At 69.3% G+C, this 13,160-nt stretch overlaps 3 protein-coding genes across 4 annotated transcripts; 2 read left to right on the top strand and 1 right to left on the bottom strand.

The window, feature by feature from the left end:
* Positions 1-147: 147 nt before the first annotated feature.
* Positions 148-2,008, bottom strand: MIEN1 (migration and invasion enhancer 1). Its single transcript, XM_084496417.1, has 4 exons — positions 1,856-2,008; positions 1,432-1,529; positions 943-1,019; positions 148-814 (listed from the first exon to the last, which is right to left on the bottom strand). The coding sequence occupies exons 1-4, from the start codon at positions 1,975-1,977 to the stop codon at positions 731-733; spliced, it is 381 nt and encodes a 126-aa protein (XP_084352543.1). The 5' UTR covers positions 1,978-2,008; the 3' UTR covers positions 148-730.
* Positions 2,009-2,988: 980 nt separating this feature from the next.
* Positions 2,989-9,985, top strand: GRB7 (growth factor receptor bound protein 7). Of its 2 annotated transcripts, none has more exons than XM_084496415.1 (15): positions 2,989-3,307; positions 5,584-5,728; positions 5,823-5,961; positions 6,065-6,221; positions 6,323-6,444; positions 6,531-6,608; positions 7,405-7,542; positions 7,622-7,732; positions 7,856-7,954; positions 8,261-8,341; positions 8,438-8,554; positions 8,633-8,693; positions 8,809-8,896; positions 9,137-9,230; positions 9,325-9,985. In XM_084496415.1, exons 1-15 carry the CDS (start codon positions 3,205-3,207, stop codon positions 9,469-9,471), a joined length of 1,680 nt encoding a protein of 559 aa, XP_084352541.1. In that variant the 5' UTR covers positions 2,989-3,204; the 3' UTR covers positions 9,472-9,985. The 2 variants fall into 2 exon arrangements, with proteins under 2 accessions (XP_084352541.1, XP_084352542.1); XM_084496416.1 differs by lacking the exon at positions 2,989-3,307 and adding an exon at positions 5,243-5,264.
* Positions 9,986-10,330: 345 nt separating this feature from the next.
* LOC311423100 (retinol dehydrogenase 8-like) lies at positions 10,331-12,895 on the top strand (the record flags this gene model as incomplete). The annotated part of the gene is made up of 6 exons (XM_084496709.1): positions 10,331-10,427; positions 10,503-10,664; positions 11,394-11,573; positions 11,650-11,743; positions 11,826-12,009; positions 12,656-12,895. 6 exons carry the CDS (start codon positions 10,331-10,333, stop codon positions 12,893-12,895), a joined length of 957 nt encoding a protein of 318 aa, XP_084352835.1.
* Between the last annotated feature and the right edge of the window lie 265 nt (positions 12,896-13,160).

The following is a 13,160-nucleotide window of genomic DNA, read 5'->3' as shown; positions in this document are numbered from 1 at the left end:
TCCCCCCCCCCCCCCGGCCCCAAAACGCCGTCCGTCCGCAGCCGTGACCCCCCCCAGGAGCCAGCAGCGGGGTTGGGGGGGGGGAAAATCCCAAAGGATGCGGGGGAATGGGGTCACGTTCTCCTCCGTCCTTTATTCAGCACCGGGCTGGGGGGGCGGGGGGGGGTTATACACAGTATAGAATAAATAGGGGGGGCCACGGGGGGGGGGGCACCTCGGCTCGGCCACCCCATGGCAGAGCACGGAGCCGTGAGGGGGGCAGGGAGGCTGGGAACGGGGCGGGGGGGTCGTTAAACGGACCCCCGGGCTGTGGGGATGAAGCCTGGGGGGGGGGTTCCCATGCTCCCCCCCCCCCCCCGCCGCCCTCGTGCCTGTTTAATTAGTGACCGAGGGGCTTTAATCATTAACGAGCTGCTCACAGCTCCACGGCGTGAGGCTTCCGGAGCTGCCGTGTCCCCTGCCGGCCCCACGGCGTGGGGGGGGGGGGGGGCTGCAGAATTGATCCCACGCCCCCAGGGATCGAGGAGGGGGGAGCTCAACCCCCCCCCGGGTGCTCTCGGTGGCCCCCCCGGGGTGCTCCTTACGCTCCCACGTCCCCCCACTGCCCCCCGGGGGTGTAGGAAGGTAACAAAGGAGGGGGGCAGCAAAGAACGGGGGGGGCTGAGGGGATGGGAACCGGCTGCTTAACGCGGGGGGGGGTCAAAAATGACCCCCCCCAGGGGGCGCGGGGCTACAGGATGACGCAGGGGGGGCGGCTGTTGGTGATCTTCTCCAGGGGCTCCCCATTGCGGGCTCTGCGGATCGCCTCGATCAGCTGCAAAGAGAGAGAAAAAAAAAGAGGGGGGGGGGGTGGGTAACGGGGCTGGGGGGGCCTCCCTGCCCCCCCCCAACAGCCACACAGCCCCGGGGGGGGCACCAGGCCCTCACCCCCGCAGTACTCACGTCCTTCTCATAGGGAAAGCCTCCGTTCTCCAGCTTGGAGAAGACCAGCTGCCCGTTGATCTCGATCTCAAAGGCACCTAAAAAATAAGGGGGGGGGGTGAGCCAAGCCCTGAGCTGTGCCCCCCCCTTCCTGGGGGGTGCAGCAGCTCCCGGTGCACCCCGGGGGGGGCACAGCTGGGGCCTCGTGGACCCGGTGAGGGGTTGGGGCAGCCCCCGCCTCCCGCAGCGCTTGGGGGAGCAGAGCACAACCCCCCCCCCCTTAATATTTTAAGGCGTTTTCAGTCATTTTAAACCCTGGTGCCCCCCCCCAAACGGAGCTACGACCCACAGCGCCCCCCCCCACAACCCCCTCCACCCCCTAGGGACTCCCCCAAACCCTGTGGGACTCACAGCCACCGCTCCCCACGGGGACCCCAAAACCGGGGGGGGGGTGTTTGATGCCCTCCCCCACCCCGGGGACCCCTCCCCGGCCCCCCCCACGACACTCACCGGTGCCCCCCAGGCGGGACTCGATGTGGATGTCGGGGTACTCCTCCCTCACGGCGCTCGCCAGCTCCTGGTACGTGGCCTCGAACCCGCAGGGCTCGCTGGGGGGGGGAACAACGGGCCCGGTATGGCGGCGGGGGGGCCCCAAACACCGCCCCCACCCCAAAAAAAACCCTCAAAACCCCCCAAAACCCCTCTAAACCCCCCCAAAACCCTCCCCATACCCCCCCACCCCCCCTTTCACCCTCCCTTTTACCCCTTTTTACCCCACTTTTACCCCCCCGTTCCTCCTCCCGCCCCCCCCTCACCCCCTCGGCCCCCTCCCGGTTCCGCCGCCCCCCCCCAGAGCCCCCCGGTGCCCCCCCCGGTGCCCCCATCCCCCCCCTTTCGCCCCCGTTCCCCCCCCTCCCCCGGTCCCAGCACTCACCAGTACTCCACCACGATGCAGACCCGCTGCTCAGACCCGGAACCGGAACCGGAACCGGAACCGGAGCTGTCCCCGGCCCCATCCCCGGCCGCCGCCGCCGCCGTCCCGGCCCCGCCGCTCATCGCCGCCCGCCCAGCCAGCCGCCGCTTCCGGGTTCGCCCACGTGACGCCGGCACTTCCGGCCGCTCTGCGCCGCCCTCTCGTCTGCTCCCCCTGCTGGCGGGAGGACCGCGGCTGCCGCCCCCCACCCCCACCACACACCCCACGGGGGCACCGGGGGGGGCGTCCACGCGGGGCTCCCCCCCCCGGTCCCCACGCCCCGTGGGAGCCCCGTGGGAGCCTTATGGGAGCCTTGAGGTCCCACAGGGTCCCTCAAACCCCCCCTGTCCCCCGTGAGACCCCCCCACGGGACCCCCACGGGGCCCCCACGCAGCCCACGGGGCCCCCCCGGAGTCACGGCAGCCCCACGGAGCCCACGCAGATCTCGGAACCCCCCCCCCGAGACCCCCCCATCCTCCTCTGGGGGCCCCTCTGGAGCCTCCGTGACCTCAGGGGACCCCCAGCACCCCACGGGGACCCCCGAGCCCCCTCCGGGGACAGAGCCACGGACCCCACGGGGACCCCACGGGGACCCCACGGGGACACGCAGACCCCACGGGGACACCTCCACCCCACAGGGGCTCCCACGGGATGCGGGGCGACCCACTATACCCATGGGGACCCCCCCATATGGGGACCCCCGCAGCCCTATTGGGGCTCACGGACCCCACGGGGGGGCCACGCGCAGACCCCACGAGGGGGGGCGCACGGACCCCAAAAGGACACAGCCACCCCACAGGGCCTCCCACAGCACATGGGGCGACCCCCTTTCCCCACGGGGACCCCCCTTTCCCCACTGGGACCCCCCATTCCCCACGGAACCCCCCCCCCCACGAGGACCCCCCCAGCTCCACGGGTGCCCACCGACCCCCGTGGGCCACCCACACCCCCAAACCGTGACCCCACAGACACCCACGGGGATGCTCAGCGCCCTTCTCCCCCCTGAATCCCCCACGGGACCCCCGCGCATCCCCCTGGGACCCCCTCCCCGCTCTCCAGCCCCACACACGGGGGTCCCACGGGGGTTGGGGACCCCCCACACACACCACCCACCGGTGCCCCCCCGGTGCCGTGGGGCAGATCCAGCACCCTGCGGGCCACGGGACACCCGGACCCCGTTGGTCTTGGGGTCACCCCGGTGCCTTGTAGGAAACTCGCCATCCCCGGTTAGGGGGGGGATTTGGGGAGGGGGGGGACGCCCCCCACGAACCGGGTGGGGGCCGTGGGGCCGTGGCCGCCCCGGTGCCGTGATGTCAGGCCGGGGGCGGGCGCTGGCGCAGGTAGATAAAACCGGGGGAAAAACAGGAATGCCCGGTCCGGCGGGAGGGTGGCGGGACGCGGCGGGCGCTGCAGGTAGGAACGGGATCAGGGTGGGGGTCCCCGTGCCCTAGGACCACCGGTTACCGGCCCTGTCCTCCCCCCCTGTCCCCGTTTCTCCGTCCTTTCCTTCCCGTCTTCCTCCCAGCTCCTCTTCTTCCTCCTCCGCCGTCAACGCCTCGGAGACGCGGGGATCGTGGTTGCACGGCACCGGGGGTTTTTGGGGTCTCTGCCTGCAGGTTGGGGGCTCTGGGACCCCGTCCCCATAGCCTCGGTGGGCCTCGGACCCCATCCCCTATTGGTGATGGCTTTGGGATCCTGTCCCTTAAACCTGGCGGCCCTCAGACCCCGTCCCCAAACCCTGGTGGCCCTGGAAACCCTGTCCTATGGTGCTGGTGACCTCAGGACCCGGTCCTATAACCCTGATGGTCCCAGTCCCACTACCCCACAGCCCTGGTGGCCCTGGGACCCTCTCCCTTCCATCCCGGTGGCCCTGGGATCCCATCCCTTTAACCCTGGTGGCCCTGGCAACCTGTCCCTTAACAGCGGTGACGTTGGGAACCCTGCCCTATAACCCTGGTGGCCCTCACAGCCTGTCCCTTAACCCCGGTGGCCTTGGGAACCCTGCCCCATAGGACAAAGCCTTGGTCCCCCCGGTTTGTCCCAGACCCCAGGGACACCCCGTGTCCCCCCAGTGCTGTCACCTCACCATCGTGGCCACGGGGACCAGGCCACCGGGCAGGGCTGGCATTGAGGTGACTTGTGGTGCCACGGGGCCCTGTGGGGTCCCCAGCCATCCCGTTACCCCCCAGCCCCTCCAGCCCGGCCCTCACACCCCACGCGTGGCCTGGGGTGGCCGGGACCCCCTCCAGCACCCTCGCTGCGTCCCCATGTCCCCACCCCGGGGAGGTGGCAGGGACCTGGCTGCGTTTTGGGGAGAGGGGATGCAGAGGAGGGTCCCGAGCCAGCAGGGTGGTGACGGGGATGGGGACAGGGATGGGGACAGGGATGGGGACAGGGATGGGGATGGGGATGGGGACGGGGATGGGGACGGGGATGGGGACGGGGATGGGGACAGCGGTGGCCCCGTACACCTCAGCTCCTCGGTGCCTTGGCACCCTGCAGGCAGGGGCCCGGTGCCCGCCTGGCCGTGGACTTGGACCCCGCGCCGCCGGGAGGTGTTTGTGGGGCCGGGTGAATGATTAACCCGGCCCCGGTGTGGCACGGCGGCGAGAGCACGGCCCCGGTTTCCCCCCCCCAGTGTCCCCCTTCCCGGTGCCACCGGTTGCGGCCGCGGGCACCGCGCGTGTGTTACGTGTGCCGCGTGCGCGTCCGGCACGGCCGGGCTCAGCTTGCCCCTGCCTGTCCCGGGCAGTGCGTGCCCGGCCGTGCCGAGCTGTGCCAGGCTGTGCCAAGCTGTGCCAAGCCGTGCCAGGCCATGCCAGGCCGTGCCAAACTGTGCCAAGCCGTGCCAAACCGTGCCATGCCCATCCGGAGCGTGGCCGTGTCCCCGCGTCCCCCCGAGCGGAGCACCCTGGGCGCGTGGGTGCTGGCACCGGGCACCGGGCTGGGGGCGAGGGCGGCTCAGCGCGGCGGGGGGCCGTGCCCCGGGGGGGGTTGGGGGCCGTTCCCACGGCGGGCGCCGGCTCCTCGCCCCCGGCCCCGGCGCGGCCGCCCCGGCGCGGATGCCAGCGCGGTGAGGTGGAGCTGGGAGCGGCCGCCTGAACTGGTTTGGCCGGACCCGAGGTGGTGGCGGGGCTGGGCCAAACTGGAGGCTCCACCAGCACGGCACGGCACGTTTTGGCACGGTTTGGCACGGTTTGGCACAGTTCGGCACGGTTTGGCACAGTTTGGCACGGCGTGGCACGGTTCGGCACGGTTTGGCACCCCCTCGCCGCAGCCCAGTTCAGCCCAGGCCAATTCATCCAGCTCGGCCAGTCTCGCCCAGCTCAGCCCAGTTTAGCCCAGTTCAGCCCAGTTTGCCCACCGCCAGGTGACACCGGGCCACCATCCCGCGTGGGGATGCTTGGGGGGGGGATTCTCGGGTGTCTCGTATGGGGTTGTGCTCCCCACAGGGTTGCGTCCCCTGCTCGCGGTGCCAACGCCATCGGGATGCGGACGGAGGCACCGGGGGCTTGCAGACCCCCTGTGGGGGCGGGCAGGGTCCTGGGGGGGTTGGGGGGGGCAGGCAGGGCACTGCTGCATCACCCCCACGCTGAACTCAAGGTGCTCATCACCCAGCGGGCAGGGGGGTGCCAGGGTGGGCAGCCCCCCGGCGCCACCGGCTGCAGCCCCCGCTCTCTGCCCCCCAGATGATGCCATGGACGGGGGGGCCCAGCAGAGCGGCCTCCGGGAGCCCCCCGGGGCGGGCGGCACGGAGCAGGAGGGGGACGCGGGCGAGGGGCCGCCCGCCGCCGACCTCAGGCGCTCGCAGCCCCTCTTCATCCAGGGCAGCAGGTGGGTGCTGGGGGGGTGGGGGGGGGCTCGGCCCCATGGCACGGGGCAGGTGGGGGGCACGGGCAGGGGGGCTCAGCCCATTTCTGCCCCGCAGCCGGCCACCGGCGGAGGAGGAGCCGCGTGCCTCGTCGCTGCCCTGCATCCCCAACCCCTTCCCCGAGCTCTGCAGCCCCTCCAACTCGCCCATCCTCAGCAGCCTCCCCCAGGGACCCCCTCGCGAAGGCACCTGCCACGTGAGTGCCGGGGGGGGGGCAACAGTGGGGTCAGGGCGGGTGGTGGGGGTTCCCGGTGGGGTAACGGGGGTCCTGACGGCCTCCGTGCCCCCCCTCCTTGCAGCTGGTGAAGGTGTTCAGCGAGGACGGGTCGTGCCGCTCGCTGGAGGTGTCGGCGGGCACCACGGCGCGGCAGCTCTGCGAGATGCTGGTGCAGAGGACGCACGCGCTGCACGACCACAGCTGGGCCCTGGTGGAGCTGCACCAGCACCTGGCCCTGGGTGAGTGGCCCAGGTGACACGGCACGGCTCGGCACGGCACGGCACGGGGTTGGCCCCCGCCGTCTTGCTGAGCCCCCCACCCACCCACCCTGACCCCGCAGAGCGCTGCCTGGAGGACCACGAGTCGGTGGTGGAGGTGCAGAGCGCGTGGCCCCTGGGCGCCGACAGCCGCTTCGTCTTCCGCAAGAACTTCGCCAAGTACGAGCTCTTCAAGAGCAACGCGGTACGTGGGGGGGGGGGACACCTGGATGCCCCACGTGGGGAGGGAGCCGCAGAGCCCCCCCTGACCCCCTCGCTCGTCCTCCCCAGCAGTCGCTCTTCCCCGAGGTGATGGTGTCCAGCTGCCTGGAGGCGAACAAGAGCATGGCGCACTCGGAGCTCATCCAGGTATGGGGACACCGTGCCAGGATGTGTTGTGGGGACCCGAATGTGCCGTGGGGACACAACCGTGCCTTGGGGACACAACTGTGCCATGGGGACACAACCGTGCCTTGGGGACACAACCATGCCATGGGGACACAACTGTGCCATGGGGACCCAAATGTGCCATGGGGACACAACCACACCGTAGGGACCCAACCATACCTTGGGGACCCAACTGTGTCGTTGGAACCTAACCGTGCCATGGGGACCTGATTGTGCCATGGGGACAAAACTGTGCCATGGGGACCCAACCATGCCATGGGGACCCGACTGTGCCATGGGGACACAACCATGCCTTGGGGACACAACTGTGCCATGGGGACCCAACCGTGCCATGTGGACCCGACTGTGCCATGGGGACACAACTGTGCCATGGGGACAAAACTGTGCCATGGGGACCCAACCGTGCCATGTGGACCCGACTGTGCCATGGGGACACAACTGTGCCATGGGGACAAAACTGTGCCATGGGGACCCGCCCGTGCCATGGGGACTCAACCACACCGTAGGGACCCAACCATGCCTTGGGGACCCAACTGTGCCATGGGGACACAACCGTGTCATTGGGACCATGCCATGGGGACCTGATTGTGCCATGGGGACAAAACTGTGCCATGGGGACCCAACCGTGCCATAGGGACCCGACTGTGTCATTGGGACCTAACCGTGCCATGGGGACCCAACCATACCATGGGGACCCGACCGTGCCATGGGGCCCCCACCGTGCCCGGCCACCCCTCAGCCCTGGCCTCCCCCCCAGAACTTCCTGAACTCCGGGAGCTGCCCCGAGGTCCAGGGCTTCCTGCAGCTGCGTGAGGCCGGCCGCAAGGTCTGGAAGCGTTTCTACTTCTCCCTGCGCCGCTCGGGGCTCTACTACTCCACCAAGGGCACGTCCAAGGTGAGGGGTGGGTCAGGGTGCCCCGACCCTGGGGGCAGCGGGGGGGGGGCGGCCCCTGACGCCCCCTCCCCGGCCCCAGGACCCCCGGCACCTGCAGTACTTCGCCGACCTCACCGAGTCCAACATCTACTACGTGACGCAGGGCAAGAAGCACTACGGGACGCCCACCGAGTTCGGCTTCTGCATCAAGGTGCGGCCCCTCTGGGCGCCTCAGCCAGCTCTGCCAAAGGGTCTCTGCCCCCCAAGGGGTGACAGGGACATGGGGAGGGGTCAGGGGGGGCTGCCCTGTGATGGTTCTGTCCTCTCCCCGCAGCCCTACAAGGTGCGCAGCGGCACGAAGGGCCTGAAGCTGCTGTGCAGCGAGGACGAGCAGAGCCGGACCTGCTGGATGGCAGCTTTCCGCCTCTTCAAGGTGAGCCCCGGCCCCCCCAGGAGGGTGCTCGGGGTCCCTGTAGCGGGGGTGTGGAGTGTAATGGGGTGCTGAGGGTGCTGGGGGATGCTGGAGGATGCCGCGGGGTGCTGAGGGGTGCTGGAGAGTACTGGGGGGTACTGGGGGATGCTGGAGATACCCCCATGATGAGGGGCTGCCAGTGGGATGCCCCCCTCTCTGAGCCAGCAAAGACACAGGGGGGGTGCCCCCATTCCTGTTTTTTTTTTGGGGTGGGGGTCGCTCTCCCCCTGTCCCACGGGACCCCCCACTCACGGTGCCGCCCCCCAGTACGGCATGCAGCTCTACCGTAACTACCAGCAAGCTCAGGCCCGGCTGAGCCAACCCCCCTGGATCGGCCCCACGGCCCTGGTGAGTGCCCCCCCGGCCCCCAGCACAGCTCCTGTGCCATGGGGGGCTCCCCCCGGCCCCCCGGCTGCCACCAGCCCCCTCTCGCCGTCCCCGCAGCGGAGCGTGTCGGACAACGCGCTGGTGGCCATGGACTTCTCGGGGTGCACGGGGCGGGTGATCGAGAACCCCAGCGAGGTGCTGACGGCGGCGTTGGAGGAGGCACAAGCCTGGAGGGTGAGTGGGGGCTTTGGGGGGAGCGGGGAACCCCCCCCACACACCCACTCACACCCGCTTTTGGCTTCGCATGGCCAGAAGAAGACGACGCACCGCTACAGCCTGCCGGCTGCCTGCCAGACCTCCCCGCTCAGCGCCGGTGAGCAGAGCCCACCACGGGCCTCAGAATGGGGTTGGGGGGCACGGAACCCCCCCGCCGGGGGTCCCTGCCTTATGGGGGGGTCCTACCTGACACCCCTCTCCCGTCCCCGCAGCCATCCACCGCACCCAGCCCTGGTTCCACGGGCGCATCTCGCGGGAGGACACCCAGCAGCTCATCGGCCGCCAGGGGCTGGTGGATGGGTACGGACTGGGGAGGCTCTGGGGGTCTTGGGGGGGTACGGGACCCCTGGGGCACATGCAGCCCCTGAGGGTTATAGGGTCCCACAGCGCATATAGGGCTCGTAGGGGAGTTAGGGGGTCTGGGAGCAGGGGGGTGGGGGGATAGAGCCCCAGAGGGTGTCGGGGGGGGGGGATTGGGGACCCTGGGGGTGTCACCGGGAGCCCCGGGGCCGTGGGGTGACACCGCTCCGGGGCTCGCAGTGTGTTCCTGGTGCGGGAGAGCCAGCGCAACCCCAAGGGCTTCGTCCTGTCCCTGTGCCACCTGCAGAAAGTCAAGCACTATCTCATCCTGCCGGTGAGTGCCGCGGCTGGAGAAGGGGGGGGAGTTGGGGAGGGTTTTTTTTGGGGGGGGACACACTGACCAGGCCTGAGCTGCGCCTGCCCGGCAGAGCGAGGAGGAAGGACGGCTCTACTTCACCATGGACGACGGGCAGACCCGCTTCGCCGACCTCATCCAGCTCGTGGAGTTCCACCAGATCAACCGCGGCATCCTGCCCTGCAAGCTGCGGCACTACTGCACCTGCGTGGCGCTCTGAGCCCGGCACCGCCGGCACACCCCGGCTCGGCACGGCAAAGCTCGGCACCCCGTGGCACTGCTGGCACAGCTCGGCACCCCGTGGCACTGCTGGCACGGCTCGGCACCCCATGGCACTGCTGGCACGGCTCGGCACGGCTCGGCACGGCTCAGCACCCCATGGCACTGCTGGTGGTTCGGCGTAGCCGGCACGGCACAGCCGGCACAGCTCAGAGCAGTGAGCTCAGGGGTGAGGGGGCTCCCCCAGCGCCCCCCGCACCCCGGTGCCCCCACACTCATGCACTTTCTCCCCCCTCCCGGTGCCGGGCCCCTCCGTCCCCACGGGACCCCTGGCCGCAGACCCCTCACCCCGAAGCTCAGCGGGTTCAGGGGTCTGCAGCCCTTCCCCCCACCCCACAGGAGCAGGGTTTGGGAGCGGGGGGGGGGTCCCCACCATGTCCCCCACCACGTCCCCACAAGGCCAGTTGAACTGTGATGTGTTTTATACCAGTGAGAATAAAGGTTATTTTTTCAGAGCTGCCGTTTCTCCCTCTCCCAAGTCAAACAAATCAGAAGCCGTGCACATCCAGGGGGTGTTTGTAGGGGGGGGGGCTGTATCTGCCACCCCCTCCGTGTCCAGGCACGTGGCTGGCAGTGTCCCCACACCCTCTGTGTCCCCGCAGTGCCCCAGGACCCCGCACAAAGACCCCTCTGTGCGCCCCGGGCACCACGTGCGGCTCAGCCACGCGGCCCTACAAATCCCTGGGCTGGGAGGGTTGGGGGGGATTAATAGCGGACAGTGGGGGATTAAAGGCCAGGATTTGGGGGGGGGCAGCTGCTATTAAAGCCTTGGGGCTGGGGAGCGAGGCCAGGACCCTGCCATGGCTCCTAGGACGGTGCTGATCACCGGCTGCTCCTCCGGCATCGGGCTGGCGCTGGCCGTGCGGCTGGCACGGGACAAGCAGCGCCGCTTCCGAGGTGAGCCTGGGGGGGGGGTCCCGCACCGGGATTTGGGGGTTCCCTGCACCGGGATTGAGCCCCCTGTGCCCCCAGTCATCGCCACGGTGAGGAACGTGTCTCGGAGCGGGGCTCTGGTGGCGGCGGCGGGGTCGGCGCTGGGCAGGACGCTGGAGATCAAGCAGCTGGACGTGTGCGACGAGGGCTCCATCCGCGCCTGCCTCGACAGCATCCCCGGGCGCCACGTCGATGTCCTGGGTGAGCCTCAGCCCCCTGGTCCCGTGTGTCCCACCGGCACCCTGCAGCTGTGGGGTCTTGGGGACGTGCCGTGCACCAGGGACCCTCGGTGTTGGGGTCACCCCATGCGCCAGGAGCACCCCGCGTGGTGCTTACCCCATGCTCTGGGGACCCTCCGTGCTCCAGCGACCTTCCATGCTCCCAGTGCTGGGGACCCTCTGTGCCAGGGACACCCCACACAGCAGGGAGCTCTGGGCCAGGGGTACCCCATGTGCTGGGGACCCTCCACGGTAGGGACACCCTGCACCGGGGGCCCTTTGTGCCAAGGACACCCTGTGCCAAGGGGACACCCTGTGCCAAGGACACCCTGTGCCAAGGGGACACCTTGTACCATGGGGACAGTGCCAAGGGGACACCCTGTGCCAAGGACACCTTGTGCCATGGGTACACCCTGTGCCATGGGGACAGTGCCAAGGGAACACCCTGTGCCATGGGGACACCCTGTGCCATGGGGACACCGCCAAGGGGACACCCTGTGCCAAGGACACCTTGTGCCACGGGGACACCCTGTGCCATGGGGACACCCTGTGCCACGGGGACACCCTGTGCCATGGGGACAGTGCCAAGGGAACACCCTGTGCCAAGGACACCCTGTGCCATGGGGACACCCTGTGCCACGGGGACACCCTGCTGGGCACCCCCCGGGCACCGAGGACCCCCGCCCGGTCCTGATGCCCCTCCTGCCCGCAGTCAGCAACGCCGGCGTGGGGATGATCGGGCCCCTGGAGTGCCAGAGCCTGGCCGCCATGCAGGGCCTGATGGACACCAACTTCTTCGGCCTCGTCCGCCTGGTGAAGGAGGTGCTGCCCGACATGAAGCGGCGCCGCAGCGGCCACATCGTGGTCATCAGCAGCGTCATGGGGCTGCAGGGTACGGGGGGGGACCGGGGCATCCAGGGGGGGTCCTGCCCTGCCAGCACGGCCCCACCAGCCCCCTCCTCACCCAGGCATCGTCTTCAACGACGTCTACGCTGCCTCCAAATTCGCCGTGGAGGGCTTCTGCGAGAGCCTGGTGGTGCAGGCGCTGCGCTTCAACGTGGCGTGAGTGCCCGGGGTGGGTGGAGGGGCCGAGGAGGGGGGGATGCTCAGCCACCAGCATCCCCAGAGCCCCCTCCCCTGGCAGCATCAGCCTGGTGGAGCCGGGGCCGGTGACGACGGAGTTCGAGGCCAAGGTGTACGAGGAGGCCGAGCGCGCAGACTACTCGCAGACTGACCCCGAGACCGCCGAGATCTTCACCAAGCTCTACCTGAGGAACTCCAAGGACGTCTTCGCCAGCCTGGGGCAGAGCCCCGAGGACATCGCGGAGGTGATGGGTGCACCTGCCCGGGTGGGCTGGGCTGGCCATGAGAGCTCAATTAGTGCTAATGAGGAGCAGTGATCACAGCTGGATCGCCTGGGCTGGCTCCTTCCTGACCCTGAGGTCCCCTGGTGCTGAGCCCTGCTGGGGATAGAGATGGGGACGGGATGGGAATGGGGATGGGATGGGGATGGAAATGATGGGGATGGGATGGGGAAGGAGATGGGAATGGGATGGGATGGGAATGGGGTGGAAATGGGGATAGGATGGGGATGGAGATGGTAGGGATGGAGATGGGATGGAGATGGGATGGAGATGGAGATGGGAATGGGATGGAAATGGGGATAGGATGGGAATGGAAATGAGATGGAGATGGGAATGGGGTGGAAATGGGGATAGGATGGGGATGGAGATGATGGGGATGGGATGGGGATAGGGATGGCGGTGATGGGGATGGGAATGGGATGGAAACAGGGATGAGGGTGGGAATGGGGATGATGGGGATGGGAATGGGATGGCAGTGGGGATGAGGATGGGGATGGAGATGATGGGCTAGGGCTGAAGAGAGCCTGGGACTGGGATTGGGGACGGAAACAAGGATGGGGTCAAGGAGGTGACGGGGTCAGGAGGGGCTCAGTGACGTCCCCGTGTGCAGCACACTCTGCGGGTGATCGAGGCGGCCCGGCCACCTTTCCGGCACCAGACCAACGCGGCGTACACGCCGATGGCCGCGCTGAAACACGCCGACCCCAGCGGTGCCCTGATGACCGACGCCTTCTACAAGCTGGTCTTCAAGTACGACGCCGTGCTGCGGCTCGGCCTCCGCGCCATCCGCCTGCTGCGCTGGAAGGCCCAGAAGGTGCAGGCGGGCGCCCGGCTGCTGGGCTTCAAATAACGCCCGCGGGCCCCGAGGGGTGGTCCAGGGAGGTGTTTGGGGTGGCGGGGTGGGGGGGCTGCACGGTGGCGAGGGGCAAGCGGGGCCAGGACCCGCGCGGTTTCACTTCCTGCTCCCGGCCCCGAAATAGCACCCACGGCGGCCGTATTAAAATCGGGAGTGGTATTTTTAACCAGCGCCGGGTGAAAAAGCGCAGCGGCTTCCTCCAAGAGTGCAGCGGCCGTGACGGGGCTGGGAAGGGCTGGCAGCTGCCCCCCCCCCTCTC

This window comes from Aythya ferina, assembly GCF_964211825.1.
Source record: "Aythya ferina genome assembly, chromosome: 23".
NCBI lineage: Eukaryota > Metazoa > Chordata > Aves > Anseriformes > Anatidae > Aythya > Aythya ferina.
The sequence above is the reverse complement of the archived record's forward strand: the minus strand, read 5'-3'. Positions and strand labels throughout refer to the sequence as shown.

Coding starts and splice junctions, on each gene's coding strand:
- MIEN1 (XM_084496417.1), bottom strand. CDS start 1,977: ATGAGCGGCGGGGCCGGGACGGCGGCGGCGGCGGCCGGGGATGGGGCC. Junction 1,530..1,855: donor TGCATCGTGGTGGAGTACTG/GTGAGTGCTGGG, acceptor TCCCCCCCCCAG/CGAGCCCTGCGGGTTCGAGG. Junction 1,020..1,431: donor GTCCCGCCTGGGGGGCACCG/GTGAGTGTCGTG, acceptor CTTATTTTTTAG/GTGCCTTTGAGATCGAGATC.
- GRB7 (XM_084496415.1), top strand. CDS start 3,205: ATGTCAGGCCGGGGGCGGGCGCTGGCGCAGGTAGATAAAACCGGGGGA. Junction 6,222..6,322: donor GCACCAGCACCTGGCCCTGG/GTGAGTGGCCCA, acceptor CTGACCCCGCAG/AGCGCTGCCTGGAGGACCAC. Junction 8,694..8,808: donor GACCTCCCCGCTCAGCGCCG/GTGAGCAGAGCC, acceptor CCGTCCCCGCAG/CCATCCACCGCACCCAGCCC.